Source organism: Pinus tabuliformis, chromosome X, assembly GCF_031772625.1.
Source record: "Pinus tabuliformis cultivar Carrire ecotype Pingquan chromosome X, CPIR1, whole genome shotgun sequence".
Taxonomy (NCBI): Eukaryota; Viridiplantae; Streptophyta; class Pinopsida; order Pinales; family Pinaceae; genus Pinus; species Pinus tabuliformis.
Window position 1 is genome coordinate 1,267,075,356 of NC_142308.1, and position 26,443 is coordinate 1,267,101,798.

At 38.4% G+C, this 26,443-nt stretch overlaps 1 protein-coding gene across 1 annotated transcript; it reads left to right on the forward strand.

Moving 5' to 3' along the window:
* The first annotated feature begins 22,085 nt into the window (after positions 1-22,085).
* LOC149144606 (uncharacterized) lies at positions 22,086-23,225 on the forward strand. The gene has a single exon (XM_089452209.1). The coding sequence runs from the start codon at positions 22,086-22,088 to the stop codon at positions 23,223-23,225; it is 1,140 nt and encodes a 379-aa protein (XP_089308335.1).
* Positions 23,226-26,443: the final 3,218 nt, after the last annotated feature.

Here is a 26,443-nt window from a genome sequence, read left to right on the forward strand (position 1 = left end):
TAGTCCATATTCTCTTTTTTCATCCATTTGTTAAGGAGTCAACCTTGTCAATTTAGGAAAATGAGCTTGATTTCCTTTATAGTTATTAGTGACCAATATTCTAGTGGCCATATTTTGACTTTCAAATTTTCTTGCCAAACTTAAAGCATGCTATAGATATTTAGGTTCAAAGAGACACACCTCATGATGGATGCTTTCCTTAATGTTCCCATAAATAGGTCTAATAAGTTATCGTTTGAAATAATGTTTACTCTGAGACTCAACTTTCAAAATTGTTGAATGTGCTCTGTAATTGGACCCTTTTTTTGAAGATTTACCAATTTACTAAAGAATGCATTGCTATTAATATCTCCATAATGTGCTATCAATTCCTCTATAAAAATGGACCAAGTTATAACAAAATACTTTTTTCTTTCACAAAGCCATTGATACCAGACATGTTGGTCTTCTTCTAAAATCATGGATGTAATATTTACCTTTTGTAACGATCCCTCTTGGTGTAGATCAAAGTATTACTCCATCTTAAATATCCATGTTATAGGATCACTACCATCAAATTTCCTCATATCGATCTTTCGATGTAGTAGTACTTTGGTCTTGAATTGAAGCCCTCGTGACATGGATATTTGATCGAAAGTTCATGATTATGGTTCTACAATTAAAAATTTGTGCTCTCCAATTGTGATAGCATATTCCCATATGAGATTGATTCTCAACAACATGCTTCTCATTGTGTTCATGATTTCCTTAGATCTCCACATCCCTTTTATAAAGCCTCTCTATGAGAAGATTTTCCATGGTAATCATGGATTTTTGTATTTCTTCCTTGTTTTCATTTATCTTCTTTTCTATTCCTTATTTATTTTAATTCATATTATTTTCCATTTCTATTTTAATCTTTTATTGAGAACCCGAAAAAACCACCTCTTTCAACATACTGTCATCCATTTCATCAACTTTATTCTCTAATTAAGAGAAATAAACTAAATTCTCCACTTTCTTCATGAGTCAAATATTTTTTTAGAACCTATGAAATCCACCTTTTTCAACATACTACCATCCATTTCATTAACTTTCTTCTTGATATGGATCTTGGAGGGAGGCCCCCAAGAACTGAAAAATTGAAATGCTAGAAGAAAATAGGAGAACATGCACCAAGAATTGTTTTTTATTAAAATAGAGAATAATTGTAAAAGCTACATTGTGGTGGACAATATGTTCTTTTAGAAAATGAAAATTATTGCTTATAGTTTTTTTAATTATAATACCATAGGTAAATTCCATGGGTGGGTAGATACCATGGGTGATTGAATACCATGGGTGGATCTCACTTACAATACCATGGGTGAATTAATACCATGGGTGACTGAATACCATGGGTGGATGCCACTTACAATACAATGGGTAAATTCCATGGGTGGATAAATACCTTGGGTGGATGAATACCATGGGTGAATTCCACTTACAATACCATGGTTATATTCCATGAGTGGATAAATACGATGGGTCGATGAATACCATGGGAGGACATCAATTTCCATTCGGATCATTCCTCCCTCCCTAAGAAGAAATGGTCCCCATTGTGACAAGTTCCCTCCAAAGAAGCCTTATTGAATATGAAGAGCCACTGAAGAGAAGGATTTTGTGTGGTTAACCCATAACCATGATGAACAAAGATCTGAGGATAGAGATACCATGTAATGCTTGTAACTAGCTATGATACTGACAGTGTGCGGCTTAGCAAATGGACTTCGATGAAGTGTGGGTTTGTGGATGACTCGTAACCATGACAGACAAAGATTTGAGGATAGAGATATCTTGTAATGCTTGTGACCATTGTGATACTAACAGTGTGCAACCTAGAAAATGGAATTCGATGACAAGGATTTTGTGTGGTCGACCCATGACCGTGATGTTGACTGTTGATGAAGTAACAGGTGCCAACATAGCTTGGGGTGGGGGGGCACGTCTCCAAATAACTCAAGCCTTATGATGTTATGCTGAAACTGATGAATGTGAAGCAGGTGCCTAATAAAGCAGGGTGGGAGGGCACGTATCCAAAGGGAACTCACTCTGAATGCTACTCCAGATATAAAAACTAATTTAAAATGGACATAACTCCATCAATATAACTCATAATATTTATTATAACTTGTTTTTCAAAATATAATGACGATTATACATCTTCCCATGTGATTGAAATCCCTATCTAGTCAATCTAGAAACTCAGATTCACGTTGCACTATCCCGCCGTCACAAAAATTCTAGAAAAATAATTGATTTTAAGTCAGTGATATCTCCCTCATCCGAACTCCGGTTCGAACCAAATTTTTTTTGAAATTAGGTGATTTATCAAGATGAGCTTATATCTATAATCATTTTTCTAAAATTATACACAAAAACTACAAAAGGTGATAGGATAGCCACCTCCCACGAATTGTCGATAGAACAATTTCTGCAACATAGTTGATTTTAAATCAGCGATATCTCCCTCATCCAGACACCGATTCGACCGATTTTTTTTGAATTTGGTTTTTTTGTGTAATAAATTCAGATATGTCATTTTGTTTTGTAATTTTCACACCAAAAGTTTCAGATCTTATCTACAAACTCGCCGCCCAAAAAATTCATGCAAAAAAAAAAAAAAATCTTCTCGTTTTACCCAAGAAAGTACTATGTGGAGGTCGTAGCATGTGCATGAAGTTTGTTGAAGATTGATGCAAAAATTTAAAACCGAAATATCTGTCAAATCCTCATCCCCATGGATTGGTAACTTGAATCTGATACCATTGATCTAGGTCCTAGGGGGAGGCCCCCAAGATCTGAAAAACTGAAATGCCAGAAGAAAATAGGAGAACACACATTAAACAAAACCACCAAGATTTTTTTATTATTAAAATATAGAATAATTGTAAAAGCTACATTGTGGTGGGCAATATGTCCTTTTACAAAATGTAACTTGTTACTTGTAGTATTTTTTAGTTATAATACCACAGGTAAATTCCATGGGTGGGTAGATAACATGGGTGATTGAATACAATGGGTAGATCTCACTTACAATATTATGGGTGGATGCCACTTACAATATAATGGGTAAATTCCATGGGTGGATAAATACCTTAGGTAGATGAATACCATGGGTGAACACCACTTATAATACTATGCTATATTCCATGAGTGGATAAATACGATGGGTTGATGAATATCATGGGTGGATGGAAATTTCCATTCAGATCACTTCTCTAATTGACATAACCTCAATTCTAAATTCTAAATCTTCACTTTCTTTTTTAGTCAAGGATGGGCCTTCAATAGATTTAATTAGTGTAGTAGCTTCTTTAGAGGCATGTTGGAAAATAATAATAGCACTCCTCTTTATTACAACAAAAAAAGGGATCTTCTAATCAACAATTAGGTCACGAATAAGTTACGAACCTTAATTTGGAGAATATTAGAATGAATGAATCTTTATTGCATATCTCTAAGATTTGAGGCCTTATGGATCTAAAAATTTGTTATGTAATGATTTGATATTTATTTTCTACAATTCCACTAGTGTGAATTGAATTTGATGTGCACAAATTTGAATTTTGTGGTAACTTTCCCAAAACTTATTGATTTCTTGGCCTCTTCTCACAATCATACTTGCATAGAGTGTAGGTCCTTCCAATTCTTCAAATATGATTTTGAAACTTGTATTTGAGCTACATTTGTATGTCTCTTGAAATACTTGAAGATTTTACAGTATAAAAATTCCTATATAGGAAGATATAGGAAAAATACCAAGCCAACAAATATAAAATGTATTTCATGACTGTTCATAAACCCGAACTTCCATAAGGTATAGCTCCAAAAGTATAGTGAACCAAATTTTGAAATTCAAACTATATATTTCTTGATATTTTCCCTTATTATAATCCAAGTTTCACTTATTGAATCCTTAAAGAAAATATGCTATAGGGAAAATACCAAAGTAACATGTTTTAAACTAATTTCTAGAGCATACAAAAACCCTAACTTCCTTGGAACATATCTCTGCAAATACAAGGAACCAAGCATTAGATAAATTTTCAGGATTAAAATGGGCCTCAAACAAAAATGTACAACCAAAATCAATTTTATAAGAACCAATAGGATTCAAGACGATGATATCAATTATGGGGGATGATTCACCATTTTTGGAGTAAAAAGCAAAAATATTAAAAAAGAAAAAAATTACTTTTCAACTTGTTTTTTGAATTTATCTCCCTACATTTTTACTCAAATTTGGAATGGTAGAACTCATTGGATGCATAATTTAATTCTTCATCCAAGGGGTACCCATGTTGCATACTTTAAATGGATTTTGCTACATGAAAAATGAGAATACATGAAAAAATGTGATTGCAATCAAATTAAATTTTACATCCAGTGACTGCTCTCGCTTGAAATTTAAGTAAAACCATAGGGAGATAAGTTGAAAATACGAGTTGAAAAAGTAGTTTTTCCTTTTTTCCCTCTAAAATTGATGATGTCATCTAATATTATTCTATTATTTTATAAAATTCCTTAGGAGGCCCATTTCAGACCTCAAAATTTCTCTAATGATATGTAGCTTGACCCCGATGTTCACCACAACTTCACCTCAATGTGGTCCAATTTTGACGGTATAAAGCCTCATAGATAAAAGTTATAATGAAAATTTTGAATTGACCTATTTGAGACATACTTTAGGAGCATTCAAAAATCCTAACTTCCTTGGAACATATCTCTGAAAATATAGCAAACCAGGATCTGAAACTTGAACCAGATATTTCCTAAAATTTCTTCTCAATCTTCTCCAAGTTTCACCATTTGAAACTTGCTAGAAAAAAGTTATCGCAAAAATGTCATGATGACCTATTTGAAGCAACAAAACCCTAATGATCATGAGATCTGATACCAAACGTAATGATCCTTTCACCTTAAAATTGATAAGAAACCAATAATTATAGTACTAGTGAACCAAGATCTAAAACTTGAACCAGATATTTCCCGAGATGTCTTCTCAATATTCTCCAATTTTCACCATCTAAAACCTCCCAGTAAAAAGTTATAGAAAAAATGTCATGATGACCTGTTTAAACCAACAGAACCCTTAGATCATGAATTCTGATACGAAATGTAATGATCATTACACCTTAAAATTAATAAGAAACCAATAATTACAATACTCTTCGAGGGAGAAACTTTTTTATTAAATCAACACAATGTACAAGATGATATTTGATGATACTAAGACTAGGTCTTCTTAGTGTATATATAGGAGAAAAAGGGTATAATTATAATAAAATGGGACCGTGAGGGTTCTAGCCTTCATTAGCTGAAAGCGTTCCTATATCAACCTCAGGTGGAAGTAGGGTGGTTGAATTTGCTTTAAAATATAATTGGATGGATAATATTAACTCTCGAGTGAATATGCCTGAAATATCCTTTGTCTTAGTCCCATATATATAGCTCTACTAAGAGGGAGCATGGAGATACAGGGAAAAAATTGTTAATGTTATTTTTAAAATAAATTTTGATCGGGGTTATTTGGAACGAAGTCCATGTTATTTTTTTAAATAAATTTTGGTCGAGGATATTTGAAATGGAGCACAACTCTTCATTTCTTTGTCGCCTTCCCAGAGTTTGGAAGTTACCATCCAACAAATATTGGCCCAAGGTAAGCACAACAATTCCCGTGACGATTTGTAAAACGCTCAAGATGAACAACATGATTCGCCAGGAAATGAAAGGGATGAAGCCAAGCGATTTGTTGATAAAATGATAGACCAGAGGCATGAGGAGCTACATGAGACCCCCTCCCATGTTAGCCCACCCAGTCGTAATCTCGTCTATAAGACCAATGATCTTCCTATTAAACATGGAACTCATCTAGTACTGGCATGACACAAAAGTTTCCAAAGAGAATTCCAATAAGGAAGTGCACTATAGTGAATCCTCCTGCAAACAATATTAATGACATGTCAAACACCTCCTCATTTCTCTGCCACCTACCCAGATGTTCGATTACCTCTCTCATTCCATCCAAAGACAACATGTTGTTGTACTCTATTGAGGTTGCCCACTACCATGACCCTAGACGAGGACGAGAACAAGCAATTATGAGCTTGATTATGAGTTTGGTTTTGCCTTACAGAGAAATTATTTCACATTCAGAAATTACAGAGGAAGTTGTACTAAATATGGCATGCCCACGTTGGAAATGCCCATTGTCTTCCTGGACGTCTTATTCTCCATATTACAATCGAAGATAATACATATTCTGATGATTTTATTTATTTTCATCTATATATTATTATGCATGATTAGGAATCAGTTTACTCCCTCAACCAGGTGACCATATGCCTATCTGGACTGATATCTTTTCTCTCACTTGCCCACGCCACAATCGAGGGGAGGGATCGTGTTTGAGTCCTATAAAATATTATACGCTTTGGCAATGTTGGGTGAATTCTTTCATCATTTCTAAGCCATGCAAGGAATTTGGTTTCAGACTTTGTAATAGGTGGTGGACTTGTCTGGGGTGTTGTTGTTGCTGTTGTTGTGAAGGGTAGATGTCTGGGACTATCTTGCATTGGCTCTGGTCGGATGTTGTGTTTCATGGGTGATTTTCTACGGGCATTAGTGCATCGAGACTGAACGGCTATTCCGGCCACTGGTTATTGTTTTCCAGCAAAATTTGAATCTTCGATGGGGGCATTGGGACACCACTTATTTTGAGATGACTTGGGTCACTATCCACATTATTCTCTGACAGGTATTTTGACCATTTGGCCATTGGTAATTGCGTTCTAAAGGCCCAGATCGGGCATTTTAATTTTTTAAGTGCATTCCTCTGTTCTTTCCGTTTTTAGATTGGGATACAGTAGCAGCGTCCCTTGTTTGGCGGTATGTGGATATAATGTGGCATGTGTATTACCTCTGTGCCTAATGATTGGGGATCCTAAGACATTCCTAGTGGGAGATTTCTGCAGGATACACCTGTTAGTTGACCTACCACTGTGACATGATTTTATGACTGTGTTTATTCCACTACCTTCACACACCCTGTCATACGTATTGAATGGTGTCCATGATGGACCCTTTTGAGTCGGATACATCGGCACACGAAGCATTCATTCATGCCATGCTAGAGGCGGAATCGAATCACTGGATTTTCTCTGGGTCGGAGTTGGATGGTGGGCTCGTATGCACAAGTACTTGGTGCTCGGTGGATGCTCAGAAGGTCTCACTAGGTGGTGGACATGCAATCCCCGGTTCACATGGGGAGATACACGGCTATAGGGACATATGTTCCCGGAAACAACATCGTATTATCAATATTTCCACTTCGGCACTTGTTCTCACTTTTAGCCATGATGTTTTGATAGACTGGGTAAATATTCTACAGAAGAGGGCTCTGGTTGGTAGATGGCACTTTGCTGAATTGGGAGAAGGAGAGATGAGGTACTGGGTGGAAACAAAATGGAAGTCTCTTCTGGGATATATGCCTTTGGTGGTACGGTTGATGAATGGATGGTACAATTTTCATTTCCTTAGCTAGGATGATTTAAACAAAATCAAGGTGTTGTCATGGATTAAGGGAAGGGGTTTTTGGCTCTGCACTCATGGTACGTCGGCTTCAATCCCCTTAAGGAGATGCCTAAAAATAAACTGATATGGGTCAAATTTCCTGGTTTTCCGATCAAATTCTGGACTCAGAAAGTATTCATGGATATCAGGAATGCGATTGGGAAGTTCGTTTACGTCGACCCACAGTGTTTGGGAGCTCAGGATAAAAGAATTGCTTGGATCTTGATTGAAAATGAATATAGAGGGGGCTTCCCAAACCACATCAAACTTCTATGGGAGGGCACACATCTGGTGCAATAGCTGGACTTCTGGGGTGTCCCCTTCCGTTGTCTCATATGCCATCACATGGGACATCTCATGGCTCAGTGTCCACGCTGGATGGGTGGACGTCATATGGCACAAAGGTGGAATTTTTATGGGATGAAGGATAAGGCTGGTGGATGAGATGCAAAATTAGTGACTAGCCATGAGGCGACTGATTATCTAGGCGGTGCACACCACTCATCAGGTACACCATCTTTTTCTATACCATTCCCATCCTCTGAATTACATCCTGAGAAATGTGATGATTTTGCACCTATAGTGGTTCCTTCATCTCCCTGGACTTCCAATGGTTCTGGCACACCTGCGGCTGATGACATTTCTCTGTCCTTGTCGGAAAATATCCTTCATAATCTTGTGTTGACCCGCCACATATGGGGATATTTCCACCCCTTCTGATGGCATATGACACCACCTCCCCTTCACACATTACGTACATCCCTGCACCTCTCCCCCCACCCATTACTAATCTATCCCCGATGACTAGCACTCGACCTATTTCACCTATTTCAACCGTCTATTCCCCTACCAATTCAGTGGATAGTGACATTGACTTTCTGCTCTAGAATAAGACCTTGGTTCTCTATACTCTCACAATTCACAAACCTCATGGCTCGTCGTCACCCCACATCAGCACCACCTTGGCAGGCAACATCACTATCCGCCGAAAATAGAGTCAGGATAGTAGACATTTCAGAGGGTGCACAATGTCCCTTCCTTTCAATTCATATGATTCACAAGCACTGATAGACATCCCCATCACTCCTTCCATATCTCCTTGGGCCCTTAGGGAAAATGTGCCCGCTCTTGGGATGTCATGAATTTCATTCTATCTATGAATATTTGGGGTCTAGGGGCTGCTCCAAAATTCTTGGCCCTCAAAGAACTCTTCCTTTCGACCCATCCCTATATCATCCTTCTTCAGGAAACTATGCACTTGGCTCAACAGGTGATTATATATTTCAGGAAGATGCTCCTTGACTGGCATATGGTGGCGACAGATGCTGCGGGCCTCTCGAGGGGTTTGGTAGCTCTATGGGACCCAAGATGGGTCTATATGAAGGATTTTTCATGTTTTGTAGGCATATTACTAGCTAGAAATATCAGAGGACTCCCGGGACGCATTCATATACTGAATATTTATGCCCCGTACAGAGACCGGAACACATTCTGGAGAAAATTGGTTGCATATAAGGTTTTGGTACTGGAATCCCTTATCATGGTTGGGGATCTGAACTGTACCATTGGGATGGATGAGGTTTGGGGGAGGTCCAGAAAAGTAGATGCCATGGTTGATCTGATAAAAGACATCATTGTTGATTACAATTTCGTGGATATATGTCCCTCTAAGATTTTTCCTACCTGGGACAATGGAAGGATGGGTGATGGATATGTGGCAAAAAGGCTGGATAGATTTCTTCTGCATGAACAATTAGTTGAGAGGCTCGGGTCCATCCAATCAGGAATCATGAATAATTTTATTTCTGACCACAGACCCATTATTCTCAATGGAGGCAAGGGGATCTCAAACATGGGTTGTCATTCAAATTTAATCGTGTGTGGTTGGAGGACCCGAAATTTGATACTCTAGTGCAAGATGTCTGGAATATGGACAAGGCATAGGATATCTCCCCCATGGTGAATATTTTGGAAAAACTACGGGCCCTAAATGTGGTGGTAAAAGAATGGGATAGGAGGAAGAAATCCCAAATGAAAAAAGATCTAAAAGATATATCTGCGGCATTGGATATACTAAGTCCACAATTGTTAATGCACAATCCCCCGACATCACTAAGGGTTGAAATACACTCTCTGGAACAAAAAAGAAAACATATTCTACAAATTCGGGAGACTACATGGCGCCTAAAGAGTAGGGCCATATGGATCCAGGAAGGGGATAGAAATACAAATTTTTTCCACAGATTTTTCCAATCACAGAAGAAAGATAAATTCCATATGGGATATTATTGACACAGAAGGGAACCGGATACAAACTCAACAGGATATATGTAAAGTGGTTGTCCAACATTTTGAAAAGGCTTATAGTCGCAAAGGGACGGACTATGCCAAGGATCAGATTTGGGGGGTGGACGTATATCCCACCATGTTTGATGATGATGCAAACATGACCCTATATAAGGAGGTCACAGGGGAGGAAATAATGGGGGTGCTCAAATCTTTTAAAAGAGACAAGTGCCTGGGACCTGATGGATGGACGATCGAACTATTTACACATTTTTTTGACATTTTTTAGGGGGACCTCCTAGCTATGGTGGAAGAATCGAGAATCAAGGGGTATATCCATCCTCATATAAATTCAACCTACATTGCCCTCATCCCAAAAAAGGCATCCTCTGAATCATTCTCAGATTATCAACCCATTTCACTTTGCAATCTTATATATAAGATTATATCCAAGACTATTGCGGGCAGGATTAATCACACCCTATCAAAATATATATATCCTTAGCAGTTCATCTTCTTACAGAACAAAAAGATCCATGATGTTGTGTCCATTTCTCAAGAATGCATACATTCGACCCATACCAAAAAACTAAATGCTTCTATTATGAAGGTTGACCTACAAAAGGCATATGACTGCCTAGATTGGGGTTTATCTGAGGATGATATTGTTAGAAAATTATATATTATAGAGCAATGGAACACATAAAATATATTGCAGAAATATAAACACAGAAAACACATAAAACAAGAGAGACACAGATATACGTGGTTCACCCAAATTGGGCTATGTCCATGGGAAACAACCAATCCTTCCTTTTATATTACCCAAAAAACTGAAGAGATACAACCTACAGCAGATCCGTTGTAATTCCCTCTTCACTCTCACATAATCTCCTCTCTCTTTCTCACTCAGAATACAGATCTCTACACAAACACAATACAATTCCCTCATATATAGCAAGAGATTTCCTTTTAAGGAGAAAACCCTAAATTAAACATCACTTCTATTGTCAGATCTCTGCCTAATGAACGACCCAAATTGACTACGAAATTACAACATTTTACAAGGCAATTTTACATCTATTTTTATCTTCAGGGGCGCTGCCCCCGATCCTTGACCAAGGGGGGGCGGGGCTCCCAAAGATCGCATTCTCGCCCCCCTAGAACCCCTTGTAGCACAAATATTATGGGCGGCATTGCCACCACATTACGAACTGGGGTTCAATGCGGTGATACCTCTGAATAAAGAAGATAATCAAGCTCCACACCTAACAATATCCCACTTGGAGACTGATTATAGCAACTCCACCGCTGCTTCATTTACTGGACGATGACTCCACTTTGGACTTGGCTGTTTCTCATTTTCTTCGTCATACTTGAAGACCAATTGAAACGGAACAAAATCTCAGTTTCTCCCTGGTTACAACTATTGTTAACATATATACAGGATTTTGGCTAGTGTTTATCTTTTCCAACTTCAACTGTCCATCATCCAACACTAACTGTATGAAATGGTACTTGAGTTTTATATGTTTAGTCGTGGAATGAAATGCAAAGTTATTTGCAAGATGTATGGTACTCTGGATGTCACTGTATAACCTGCCCAACTACTACTTCTTACCCAATTCATCCAGAAACCTTTGTAGCCAAATCATTTCTTTACTAGCCTCTGTAGCAGCAACATACTTTGCTTCCATTGTTGAGAGTGCAACAACACTTTGCAGTTTTGAAACCCAACTGACAGTTGTTCCAGCTACAGTAAACACATATCCTGTGGTACTCCTCCTATTATCTCTATCACCCGCCATATTTGCATCAACATATCCCTGTAGAGCAATGTTTGAACCACCAAAGCATAATGTTTTGTTTGTGGTACCTCTCGAATACTTGAGAATCCACTCCGCCGCCATCTAATGTTCTTTTCCTGGATTGTTCATGTATCTGCTTACAACTCCCACTGCATGTGCAATATCAGGCCTTGTGCAGACCATTGCATACATTAAGCTTCCAATTGCTGATGCATATGGAACTTTAGTCATATAAACCATTTCTTCCTGAGTCTTGGGACACACCTCCTTAGTTTGAAATGGCTAGACAAAGGTATACTAACTAGTTTTTCATTTTGCATATTAAATATTTTCAACACCTTTTCTATGTACTTACTCTGAGATAATGTTAATTTTCGATTCTTCCTGAATCTAATTATTCTCATACCAACAATTTGTTTTGCAGCACCCAAATCCTTCATTGCAAATGAGTTCTCCAATTTTCTTTTGAGCACATTTATTTCTTACATGTTAGAACCTGCAACAAGCATGTCATCTATATACAATAACAATATAATATCGTTGCCATCATTTTTCCTTTTGAGATAAACATAATGATCAGAGTGACATCTAGTATAACCTTGTTCAGACATAAACCTGCCAAATTTTAGATACCACTACCTTAGAGCCTGTTTTAAGCTATACAAGCTCTTCTTCAACCTACACACTAGTTTCTCCTTCCCTTTTACCTCATATCCTTGTGGCTATTGCATATATATCTCTTCCTCCAATTCCCCATGGAGAAAGGTTGTTTTTACATCTAACTATTCAAGATGAAAATCTTCAGCTACTACTAGACTTAAAATAGTTCTGATTGAAGTCATTTTAACGATAGGAGAAAATATCTCATCAAAATCAATACCCTTTTTCTATGCAAACCCCTTCACCACAAGTCTAGCTTTATACCTTTTTCTACCTCCATATTCTTCCTTCAACCTGCAAACCCATTTATTCTGCAATGTTGTTTTACTTGTAGGCAACCTAACTAAGTCCCAAGTCTGGTTATGTGCTAAGGAGTCCATCTCTTCTTTCATGGCTTGCTCCCACTTCTTCCCGGTTTCTACCTGCACTGCTTCTTCATAACATTCTGGTTCACCAAAATCAGTCAACAATACATAATATAATGAAGGAGAGTATCATTCAGGGGGTCTACTTATCCTAGTAGATCTTCTAACACCACTTTCAGGTGTTTGAGGTGCTTGTTGTTGTCGTGGTTGTTGTATATGTTCTTGCTGTTGATCATTATGATTTTTAGGCACCTTCACTTTTTCTGTGATCTCATCAAGCACTGTGTATTCTCTGTTTTATTTTTCCTGTTTCTTTTCTGTAGTTGATCATTATACAAAACCTTTTCATTGAATATGACATCTCTACTCCTAATGATTTTGTGTTTTTAATAATCATAAAAACGATAACCAAAATCATTAACACCATATCCAATAAAGGTACATTTCTTTGATTTTGCCTCAAGCTTTGTTCTATTTTCTTTATTAATGTGGACAGAGGCTTCACAACCAAAAGTCTTTAAAAATGAGTAGTTTCCCTTTTTACCTGTCCATGCCTCCTCTTGAATACCACCATCCAAGGAACTTGAAGGCCCTCTATTTATTAGATAAACAACAATATCTACAACATCTACCCAAAATTGTAAAGGCAATCCTACATGCAATATCATGCACCTTGCACGCTCCATGGTTGTCCTGTTCATCCTTTCTGACACACCATTTTCTTGTGGTGTTCCTGGAACTGTCTTCTCTCTGTGAATTCCATTCTCTGAACAGTACCTATCAAACTCTTTTCTGCAATATTCACCTCCATTGTCTGATCTGAGACACTTCAACCTTTTTCCTGTCTCATTTTCAACCAAAGCTTTCCATTTCTTGAAAGTATCAAATACATCAGATTTATTTCGAATACAATAAATCCAGGTTTTTCTAGTTGCATCATCAATAAAAGTAACATAATAGCGAGAGCCACTGAGAGATGATACCTGAGCAGGTCCCCATACATATGTATGCACAAGCTCTAATTTTTCGCTCTTCTTTTCTTTCCCAACTTTGGGGAATTTGACTCTCTTTTGTTTTCCATAAACACAATTCTCATAGAATTTTAAATCAAAATTCTTCAAACGTGGCAACAAATTTCTTGAGTGAAGAATCTACATCCCATTCTCACTCATGTACCCAAGCCTATGATGCCACAATGTCGTATCTTCTCCTATAGAGGTTAAAGCATTAACATAATTAGAAATACCATTGCATAAATATAATGCACCAAACTTTTCTCCTTTTGCTATTACTAGGGCTCCTTTAGTGACCTTCCAAGTTTTATCTGTAAAAGTAGTTAGATAGCCTTCACCTCCCAAATTCCCTGTTGAAATTAGATTTTTCTTCAGATCTGGAACATGCCTTACCTCCTTCAATAACCATTGATTTACATTCTAGTGTTTTATGAAAACTGTACCCATTCCAATGATTTTACAGGGTTTATCATCACCCAATCGAACCTGTCCAAAATCTCCTTGAACATAATCATGAAAATGTTTCCTATCAGGTGTGTCATGGAATGAGGTCCCTGAATCTACCATCTAGGGATCAATAATAATTTCTAATGAAAGAATCAAAGCATCTTGCAACACATCACTTGTCACATTCGCTTCATTATTGTTTTCTTACTGCGCGTCTCCTTCTTTTCCTTTCTGAGACTTGCAGTCTTTCTTCAAGTGTCCTTTCTTCCCGCATTTCCAACACACTATCCCTGATCTGGACTTGGATCTGCCTTTCCTTGACTTACTGTGATATTCTAGGCTCTTTCCTCTTTCCGTTTTTCTTCAGTTAGTCTCTGCAGACAAAGCATTACTTGATGTCTCACTAGAGATTTTCCATCGCATTTCCTCGCTAAGGATTGCACCCACAACATCATCAAACTTTAAAGAAATATATCTAGAGACAGAGTTACTAATGGCCATAACTAAACCATTCCAAATTTCTGGCAATGAGCATAGAAAAAATAGAGCCCTAACTCCATCATCAAAAGTTACCCCTATAGAACTTAACTGACTGGTAATTGTATTAAATTCATTTAAATGATCAGCAATAGATCCACCTTCTAACATCTTCATACTAAATAAACGCTTCATAAGAAATACCTTATTTGAGGCCAAGGTTTTTTAATATAGTTTGGCCAATGCCAACATTAAACCCTATGTTGTTGTTTCCTTTGCAATATTAAAGGCTACCGATGCCGCTAGGCATAGCCATATTGTTCTAAGTGCCTTTTTGTCAAGAATATCCCATTCTATGTCTGTCATACTCGTCGGCTTCTTTTCCTTTCCGCTGAATGGTTGGTACAGATCTTTCTGGTAAAAATAATCTTCCATATGCATCTTCCATAGCTGGTAGTTTTGGCTGTTAAATTTTTCGACCCTAAACCTACCATCTTCCACCATTGCTCCCACTCGAACCAGGAACACTTCTCTCCTACAAGTTTATTAGCCAAATATACCTTCGGCTCTGATACCATATGTTAGAAAATTATATATTACAGAGAAATGGAACATATAAAATATATTGCAGAAATATGAACACAGAAAACACATAAAACAAGAGAGACATAGATATACATGGTTAACCCAATTTGGGCTACGTCCATGGGAAACAGTTAGTCCTTCCTTTTATATTATCCAGCAAACTGAAGAGATACAACCTATAGTAGATTCGTTGTAGTTCCCTCTTCGCTCTCACACAATCTACTCTCTCTTTCTCACTCAGAATACAGATCTGTACATAGACGCAATACAATTCCCTCATATATAGCGAGGGGTTGCCTTCTAGGGGAAAAACCCTAAATTAAACGTAACTTCTACTGTCAGATCTCCGCCTAATGAATGACCCAGATTGACTACGAAATTACAACATTTTACAAGGCAATTTTACATCTATTTTTAGCTTCGAAGGCACTGCCCTTGATCCCCCGCCAAGGGGGGGGCTCCCAAAGATCGCAACCACCCCGCCTAGACCCCCCTTGCAGCGTAAATATTATGGATGGCATTACCACCACATTACGAACTGGGGTCCAATGTGGTGATACCTTTGAATATAGAAGATAGTCAGGCTCCACACCCAATAGATATTACAAAAAGTTGGACTGTGGGTCAGAAATGCGGAATGGATCATGGCTTGCATCATTAATGTCAGATATGTTGTTATTATAAATAGATACCCCACATGTTTTTTTGGGGCTGGACGAGGAATCACACAAGGTTTCTCCCTTTCACCATTATTATTCATATTTTCAATGAATGGACTCAGTTTACATATCAAAAAAACTATGGGGGAGGGTGATTTTTTTGCTTTGGTTCTGGGACAAGATACCAGGATTTCACATAGTTTCTTTGTGGCAATGTACTGATTATGGGCATGATCAAGAGGTTTGCATGGTTTGCTTTATTTCACATCTTCGCCAAATTTTGGCATGCCACAGGACTAATCATGAATCTACAGAAGTCTATCATTTTATATGGCAATTGTGATCTGGAGGAGATTGCACACATCCAAAGATTATTTGGGGTGGGGACTAACATATTGGGGGGGCTTGAAATACTTGAGATATCATATCAAACCCAAAAAATACAGGATAAATGACTGGATGTGGTTAGTGGATAGGTACTACAAAAAGATCTCTGGGTGGGAATACAAATGCCTATCACTGGGTGGACGCATTACTCTCACCCAATCAGTGATCACACAATTGGGAGTGTATTAGGCTCATCTATACTACCTCCCGAGTACCATTATCAAGAATCTTAATCGGATCATGGAAAAATATATCTGGTTTGGATTGACTACCACACACAAATACCATCTGGTTAAGTTGGAATCCATTACCATTCTAAAAAAACTAGGCGATTGGGGAATCCTGGATTTGAGGCGTTTTGGATGGGCATTGCTACAAAAACATTGTGGAGAGGTATTTTGGGGGACGACATATGGGGGAATATTATTAGACACAAATACCTCAAAGACGAATATTTTATTGTTTGGATGCATAGGGAGCTCATTGGGACTACCTCAGTATTGGCTATACGGCTCAGCTTAAACAAAATCAGGCATAGTTTTATGCAGAACCTGTGTTGGATCTTTGGATCTGGGCACAAGATATTGATCGGACAAGACCATATTCTTGGTATGGGAAGGGATTTATGTCCATCGGATGGACTTATCCAATGTATAAACAATAAGGGTATTTTCTATTGGAACCAAGCCATTAGGCAATGGCATGGTTATTTACCTATCTGGAAAAGATCGTGGGAGATGGGCCTGGAGGGACCGATGGCATAAGAATGGGAGCAGATCAGGTCCGAGATGAAATTGGTAGGTGTTAGTCGGGAGGCAGGCGGAGATCAGATTTCTTGGTTTGGAAAAATGAAGGAAGGAGGCGTAGTGGTGGCAAATGTCTATAATACTCTCTACAACCATGAGGTACACAACTCAGAGGTATGTTGGTTTTATAAGTTTTGGAAATCTAGAATTCCTATTAAGATCATTTTATTTCTTTGGCTTGTTTGGAAAAACAATAACTTGACATGGGAAAACCTACAAAAGAGGAACTGGCAGGGGCCGGGGGTATGTGTACTATGTAGGAACGTGACAGAAGATAATGTCCATATATTTCTGAGATGCCCCGTAACTATTCAGATCTGGAGTTATATTTCTCGGAACATTGGTTTTCCATACAATCAATATGATAGCATCATTGACTGTTTGTGCTAGTGGAGCAAACAAAAATCCCAATAGCAGACAATCCCATTAACTTTTTTTTGGGAAATATGGAGATGGCGCAATAGAATTATTTTTGAGTATTATAAGGAAAATGAAACACATGTGAATGATCGCATTATTGAATGGTATAACTTTGAAAATGACTACAACAATGGCCACATGAGGTCAATATGTAGGAAGACAAGGCCAGGAAATGACTATCCGACAGGTTTCTTTGATGGTGCGGCACAAAGGGGCACATGTGGGTGTGGTTTCTAGACCATTATATCAAAGGAACAAGAATACTGGATCCACAGGGTGCTGTCAAGGGCACAAATATGAAGGCAGAAGCTATGGCTTTATGGGGACTCCTTTGGTTCTCTTCTTATCTGAACATTCCCTCCATCCACATTTATGGAGACTCACAGACTATCATTGACCATGTATGGGGCAGCACAAAAATAAATCAACCAATGCTACATGGATGGCTCAGACAAATTGAGACCATTTGGGGATCTCTCAGAGACTCAACGATTCAGCACATTGGACGGGAATTCAACCAAAATGCAGACAACATGTCAAAAATGGGGTTATTGGATGCACTGGACGAGATGCATATTGAGATTAAGTTGGGTGACAACATAATGGACGTTGGGATCCTTCCTCTCTTGGGATAGCATTCCATCGTGGATGGGATTTTATCAACTGAAATTTGGTTTTTTTTACTATCTTCAGAAGGCAGTTTTGAGGCTGGTTTATTTTGCTTTTGTATTTGCATAGTTTATATTATGAGATGATAGATAGACTGTATACATTTTTTATAAAAATGGAACATCTAAAAATGTTGTAAGTTTTTATGTTTTATTTCTTCTCAGTACATAGGAAGTATATTATAAATGACTAGGTACAACTGGCATAGATGTATAGACTGATACTAAACAAAATAGGAAATTGGAGCAAAAATGTATATGCTTTGTAAATTACTAGATATATATACAGTTTTTTATCATATATAAAAACAATGTTTTTTCTTACTTAAAAAAAGCTATGAAATGGATGGTTTAAAGTGGTTGTGTACTCAAAAAAATTCACTATATGAAGGGATAGAATGGAACTTTTTATTGTATAAATAACATTTTCATCTTGTAATATGTTGTATTGATACAATTTTTTATTGTATATATATTTTGAACACAATTAATTTGGATATTTTCCCTAATCATGAAAATAAAAGCTTTTATGGTAGATTTTTTTTTCTTCCAGTGTCGCTGGGCCAACAACTAACTTAAAACACAAGTTATAAGTAGACAATATTTAACACGAAACTCACTTCCGCCAAAAATCTTCTTGTGATTGCTTTTCTTTCACTGTCGACTATTCTAAAAACGTCTTATATATCTTAATAAGTAATTTAATATTGAAAAATTAATTTGGCTTAGAGTTTAGTATTACATCCTAATTTTTAAAAAATTCACTACAGATTGAAAACTTAAAATTCCTATTAAAATTTACTAGGTTAGGATAACACTAGTTGGCTTTGGAAATATAAGATATCTCATTTTTGGATTTCTCACAATATAAACAAATAACAATTTGTTTGTTTTAAAATATATGATGATGATGATAATGGTTAACATCTATTGAGACCAAACTTTGGTCTATCGGACCTAAAGAAACGAATTATTTAGTTTTATTTAAGATTTTATTCCTATGCTCAAAAAGCTTGGAGAGAAACCTCCCGAGCTCACTATAATTTTGACATCGTAAAAGGCTAGGAAAGTCAGAATTACAACAAAGATTATGAAACTGAGATCTAATGTGGTTGTACGCATAGGAATAAAATCTTAAATCAAACTAAATAATTCATTTCTTTAGGTCAGATAGACCAAAATTTGGTCTCAATGGACGTCTACCACCACCACTATATATTTTTGTTTGTTTTAATATATAAATATATATATATAGATAGATAGATAGATAGATAGATAGATTAACTTTGGAAATATAAAATATTTTATTTTTGGATTTCTCACCCAGTAAACAAATAATAATTCGTTTATATATATATAATACTGGTTGGCTTTGGAAATATAAAATATTTTATTTTTGGATTTCTCACACTATAAACAAATAACAATTGGTTTGTTTTTAATTTGTTTGTTTTAATTATAATATCTATATATATATATATATATATATATATATATATATATATATATATATATATATATATGGGGGGTAAAAAAACATTAAGAACAATTGAGGCAAACAAGGCAGTCCATTTAGGTGCCAGTACTATTCTCAGAGATAAGGAAATCCTTTGGGATGCAATCCCCTAAAGAGCCATGTTTTATTGCATTCTTTGAAACAGTTTGTTTGTATTTTTTAGCTCGGGAAATTAGCAGCAAACGTACACTATATTAAATGTAAAAAGAGGATCCTGATAAGAGTAGGCGTTATATTCCTCTTGCTGGAAAGTCATGCAGAAATCTGCTTCTCCTTATGTAACCGAATTTGTGGTTCTTAGCCAATTAGTTAATGAAATCCCATAACCGTTTTTGTTTAGAAAAAGAAACATTAAGAACAATGAAAAGTGTTATTTTATTTTAATTAATATCAAGAAACATATAGATAATGTCAAACATAAAAAGAATTCATACATTTCATAATGAAAAACGCATTAAACAATTTTAGAATTTTAGAATTTTTGTAATACTAAAAAAATAAAATAATTTTTTTTTAATAGTCTATTTTCATAATCAATTATTGTTAATTGATTAATTATTAATTTATTTATTATTGATAATTAATTATTTCATAAATATTTATTAAAAAATAATAATAATAATTAATTAATTAATAATAATAATAATAATTATTTATTTATGATGAATAATAACTAATTATTATTATTGATTAGATAACTAATATTAACTAATTATTATTAATATTAATATTAACTAATTATTATTAATATTAATATTAATTAATTTATTATTATTATTATTATTATTATTATTATTAAAAAATAATTAAAATACATAGGATTAATTAATAATTAACAATTATTAATTAGTTAATAATTAATAATTAATTAACTAATATTATATTATTATTAATATTGAAACTTGCTGCGCACGCGAGCCCCCTGCTGCAACCCGCGTTCTCTGCGCCTGCCTGAGTGTAGTCCATCGGCCATGGCCCCCTCGGATCCGTCTCTGGAGGGGGTCGATTCTCAAAAAGCGTTTTCAGAATTGGTGAAATCTCTGCCCCCTCTGCGCCCCAGACCCGCCTTAACAAAATTTGTCAAGAAGCTAGATGTGCTTCAGGAAGTTCAGCTGCCTACGGTCCTGCCGCGCATGGCGGCCTTGTCTCTTGCCGAAAAAGGACTCATAGGACAATTCACAGGCCTCTGGCCCTCTCCAAGAACTGTACAAAGATGGGTCGAAAGAAACTGGGCCGACAAGATCCAAGGGAAAATCTCCATCAGGTTCTGTGGGAAAGGGTACTTCACTTTCCACTTTGAAACTAAAGAGGATAAGGGCTTAATCTTTAGAAACGGGCCCTATTTTATGGACTCCAGGGGCCTCTACCTCAACAAATGGACTCCAGACTTTGACCCTGAACTGGATGTCCCCAGCGCTGTCCTGGTCTGGGTCCGTCTCCCTCATCTCCCCCTCCATTGCTGGGGAGATGAGTCTGTTAGTGCCATCGGAAATTCTGTGGGCAAATACATCGATCGCAGTGAGCCAAAAGACAACATGCAGGCCTGCGCAAGGATTTGTGTCGAAGTGGATCTTGGCAAAGGTCTACCAGAAGCAATAAAACTGAAAGTGGACGAGTGGAGCCATATCTAGCAGCTGGATTATGAGCAGATACCTTTTAAATTCAAGGTCTGCCACGAATATGGACACTTCGCCAATAGATGTCCCAAACTCGTTGATGCAGAAAGTGGGGACCAAGAGGGCCAATGGGAATCGGTCAAAAAGAAGAAATCTGCTCCTCCTCAGAAACCCTCCCAAGAATCTGCTCCTCCAGCTCCCTCTGCCTCTCGGCCATCTTCATCCTCCCCTCCATCATCTATCCACCCCTCTTCTGATCCTCCGATCCCCTCTTCCTCTAATCCCTTCCTGGTTTTATCCTCCCTTGATCCACCCTCTATGGATCCCCCTCAGCCCCCCCTGAACCTTTCCGAGGCATCTGATCCCCCTCCCTTTCTAATCACTTCTTCGCAAGTTTCCCTTGAACCCTCCTTTCCTAGACATACCAGAAGCAGCACTAAAGAGCATGGAACTGCCAGCGACACCCACAAGAAACCTGGACCAGGCAGGAAATCAGCAAAGCAACACAGGGACGAGAACGCTCAGAAAGATATAGCCATGGGAACTCAAACACCAATAGAGTCTTTCATTCAGGGACACCAAGAAAAAGAAACAAACCACAAAGAGCAAGAGAGGTGAGCACCTCTCCGCACGCCAAGTTCCCAATGATGAAAATACTGTCTTGGAATAGTAGGGGGTTAGGGCACCCCTCCAAAATCTCCTCCCTCGGAGGTTTAATCCACAGTGAAAAGCCAGAAATCTTACTGATTCAGGAAACAAAGCAGGATCAACAAGCAATGAGAAGCATTATAGACCAGCAGAATCAATACAAAGGGTGCGTAAGCGATGCAAGAGGAGCTTCGGGAGGCATCGCCACCCTTTGGGATCACAACAAGTGGAACTGTGTCTCAGTAAATCTACAACAGCATTGGATCAGAACAACGTTCGATAGCAGAACGAATAACCAAACAGTAATCATCTACAACGTGTATGTGCCCAATCATTACAGAGAAAAGGAAATATGCTGGGGCGATCTTCAGGCTAGTATCGATAGTGAGCGAAACACAAATATCATAGTGGCAAGTGATTTCAATCTCATATTGCATGCAAACGAAAAAAGGGGCGGAACCTTCTCTCCAGATCCCTTCAGAGGTCAGCTGGAAGCTATCATGCAAGACCATGATTTAATGGACGTGGCCCCAAAGAATCGTAGGTACACTTGGAGCAACCGCAGACTCGGCTTGGGCAACATTATGGAACGATTGGACAGGTTTCTCATCAATATCTCTTACCTTTCCTCTTTCTACGTGGGATATGCCACCGTTCTATCCTCATCTGCCTCTGATCATTATCCTATCACCCTCACGCTGGAGTCTCAATGCCCCCTTGGACCCATTCCATTTAAATATAGCCCTTTGTGGAATGAGGTTCCTGCTGTTAGAGAAATAGTCCAGAAAACGTGGAATCAACATGTAGAAGGGTCGCCTGGTTTCATTTGGGAGACCAAACAAAGAAAAGTCAAGCAGGCTGTCAAAGAATGGGCAAGAGTAAGCTATAAGGAACCTGAGGAGAACAAAAAGAAAGTTAAGGGTGAACTAGAGAAAATCCAGAGGATGATAGAAGAACAAGGACTCTCCCAGCAGAGTATGGAACAAGAAAGGAACCTCTACTCTCAACTGAGTCATATAAGCAGGGAGGAAGAATCCAAATGGCGACTGAAATCTAGGCAGCTCTGGCTTCAAGGAGGCGATAAAAACACTGCATTTTTTCATAAGCAGGCCACAGCTCGAAAACTCAGGAACAATGTCTGTTCCATCTTGGATAAGGATGGAAATCAACGAAACACCCAAGAGGACATTAGAAACGCTGCTACAGACTATGATAGAGATTTGCTCACTGAAACCAAAGGAGATGAGGATTACGATGACCTTCTTTAACACCTCCCCAAAGGTATTACCAAGGATATGAATGATAGCCTGAATAAAGAAATTGAAGAGGAGGAAATAAGAAGTGTGATTTGGACTCTGAATCCTGATAAGGCGCCCGGGCCTGACGGATTCCCCATATGTTTCTACAGGGCATTCTGGGGTTTAATAAAAAAGGATCTAATCAAGATGGTCTGGTGGATCCAGCGGAAGGGCAAGATAGGGGGTTATACTAATGCAACATTTCTTGCCCTCATCCCTAAAGAAAATCGACCTTCTTCCTTCTCTCGGTTTAGGCCCATATCCCTCTGCAATGCCTCTTATAAAATCTTGTCCAAAATCTTGGCATCTCGACTCAAACCTCTCCTCCCCTCTTTGATTTCTGAAAATCAAGGAGGGTTCTTGCCCAACAGACAAATAACTGACTCTATTCTGCTTGTACAGGAATCCATTCACTCGAGTCTATCCAGGAAGGAGAAAGGATTCATCCTCAAACTTGACCTGGCCAACGCATTTGATAGAGTTAGACACTCTTTCCTCTTTGCTGTTTTAAGAAATATCGGGTTTGAGTCGCCCTTCCTCAGTCTCATTTCTGCTTGCATCTCAGGACCTTGGATTTCCCCTCTCGTCAATGGAAGGCCGGGCGATGCATTTCAATCCTCTAGGGGTCTCAGACAGGGCTGCCCCCTTTCCCCTTATCTCTTCATTCTTATGGCGGAATCCTTCAGCCAAGCTCTGAATCATAACAGAAGAGTGGGTCTCATTTCAGGCATAAAATTTGGAAATGGAGCTAAGAATATCAACCATTCTCAGTTCGCGGACGACACCTTGCTCATTGGAGGAGCCTCCACCACCATAGCACGAAGGTTCAAGTCTCTTCTTGATAGATTTATGGAGTACTCTGGAGGCCTGATCAACCAGCAAAAAAGTTGTATCTATGGATGGAACGCTTCTAATCAGGTCATTCATAACATTGCAAATATCTTTGGAGTTTCTTGCAATCTAGACTGGACTCATTTCTCTTACCTGGGCATGCCAGTGAGCCTAGGACCATTGAAAGCAGGAACCTGGGACAACATCATTGACAAGATGAAGAGGAAAGTTCAACAATGGGGTTCAATGTGGCTCAACCCAGCAGGCCGGCTCATCCTTCTGAAATCAGGTATTTCCTCTCTTCCCCTCTATCACTTTTCTCTCTTCCAAGCTCCTGCCTCTTTCCTTCACAAAATGGATGTTGTTCTACGACATTTTCTCTGGCAAGGGGGGAAAAACGACAAGAAGAAATTCAACCTTGTCAGTTGGAAACAAGTCATTCAGACTCAGGAAAGAGGGGGTCTCGGTGTTAGGTCACCCACTTTCGCTAATATTGCCTTTGGAGGAAAGATAATTTGGAGACTCATCACTAGCCCTCCAGCGTGGTGGAAACAGGTCCTGGAAAGCAAATATCTGAACTTCCCCAGGCAGCAGCTCCTTGACTCTGATATCCCCAATAGGGACTCCTCAAAAATTTGGCGACTGTGCAAAAAAGCTATTCCTATGATGACTCAGAATATTTCCAAAGTTCCTAGGGGAGGATCTAGCATAAACATTGGGGCTGATAAAATCTTGGGACAACAGCCAATAAACAGGCACAACGAAGCTATTCCTATCTTGACTTTCCTCAACAACAGGGGGATCTTCTATCTGGATCAAATCTCTAGATGGGACCCTTTGTCTCACATTTGGCTTGGATGGATGTTTCCTGCTATCCCAAGTGATGTTAATAATAGCTTAACCGCACTTCTGTCTCTGCTCCATGGCAAAGCACCTATCAAGAAAAACGAGAAGGACGGCTTCCAATGGGACCCCACAGGATCAGATTATTCTATTCAAGCAGGCCACCAGCATATCAACTACATCACCTTCCACATGCCATTATGGAATCAATGGAGAATTGTTTGGAAATCTGAGGCGCTGTCCAAAAACAAATTCTTTACATGGACCCTTCTCAAAGGGAAGATATTAACAGCAGAGAACCTGCAGAAGAGGGGCATTAATGGACCATCTCGCTGTCCCAACTGCTGTGGCACTGAGGAAACCATGCATCATCTATTTTTCGACTGTACCTATGCTATGGACTATTGGAAAAACTTAGACCTCATTGATAAGCTACCATGGACTTCCCAGTATTCAATAGGGGAAATGATCCTTGCCTGGAAAAAGAGCTGCACCTGGGGAAATAAGGGAAGCAAACTAGTGAAGAGAGTATGGAACACCCTTCCCTACACCATGCTATGGAGTATCTGGCTAGCAAGAAACCGGAGAATTTTTAAGGATAAAAACACAGCATCAAGAACTGTCAGCAACAAGGCAAAGAATCTTGCTCTCGAAACTATCTCAACCAAAACTCATAGCAGCATCGATGTAACAAAATACAGTGTTGAGGAAAGAAATTTCATCAGTTACATTCTGGACAAAAACAATGGCATTCAAAAAGGTAAGACAGAGAAAGTCCAGCATAATCAGGAAACCCACCCATGGAAAATCAGGCTAAAGGAGGAGGAGTTTGCCAACTGGTTACAGAACTGCAACAGCTACTACCTATTCTTTGACGGAGCATCTAAGTCAAATCCAGGAATAGCTGGAGCGGGAGGCCTGATCCTTAACGCTAATGGGGAATGCATTCTCTATTACGAATGGGGTCTTGGGAACTTATCCAACAATCGGGCAGAGGCGTTGGCTCTTTATCAGGGATTAACACAGCTTATCAGGCTTGGGATAAGAACTGCAAAGATTTTCGGAGACTCCTCGGTGGTCATAAGCCTTATGATTCATCAAAAAAAGTCTCCCAACAACCTCCTTCAGCAGATCATCCAGAGATGCCAGCTCTTGAATCAAACACTAGGCAACCTGCAATACCACCATATTCTCCGTAATCTCAACAAGCAAGCTGACCGGCGTGCAAACAGGGCCTGCGAAAGAATTTTGGGTAGCTTATGCTGCAATGTTGTGGTAAGTCATCAATCTCTGCCATGAACCGATTCTCTCTATCCTGCATCAATCCTTCCTGCCCTGACGCTAAGAAGTGGCCTCACCCCTTCCAGACTTCCAGCAATTACTTTAAATCCATCAGAAATGGGTGCAGAACCGAATTTCCTAACGCTCTGTCCCTATTTCGCTCTATCTCCACCTGCTCCCGTCACATCTCAGCCTACACAAATTTTTGGAAAAGTCTTCATTTCATCTCCCGA

Coding starts and splice junctions, on each gene's coding strand:
- LOC149144606 (XM_089452209.1), top strand. CDS start 22,086: ATGAGAAGCATTATAGACCAGCAGAATCAATACAAAGGGTGCGTAAGC.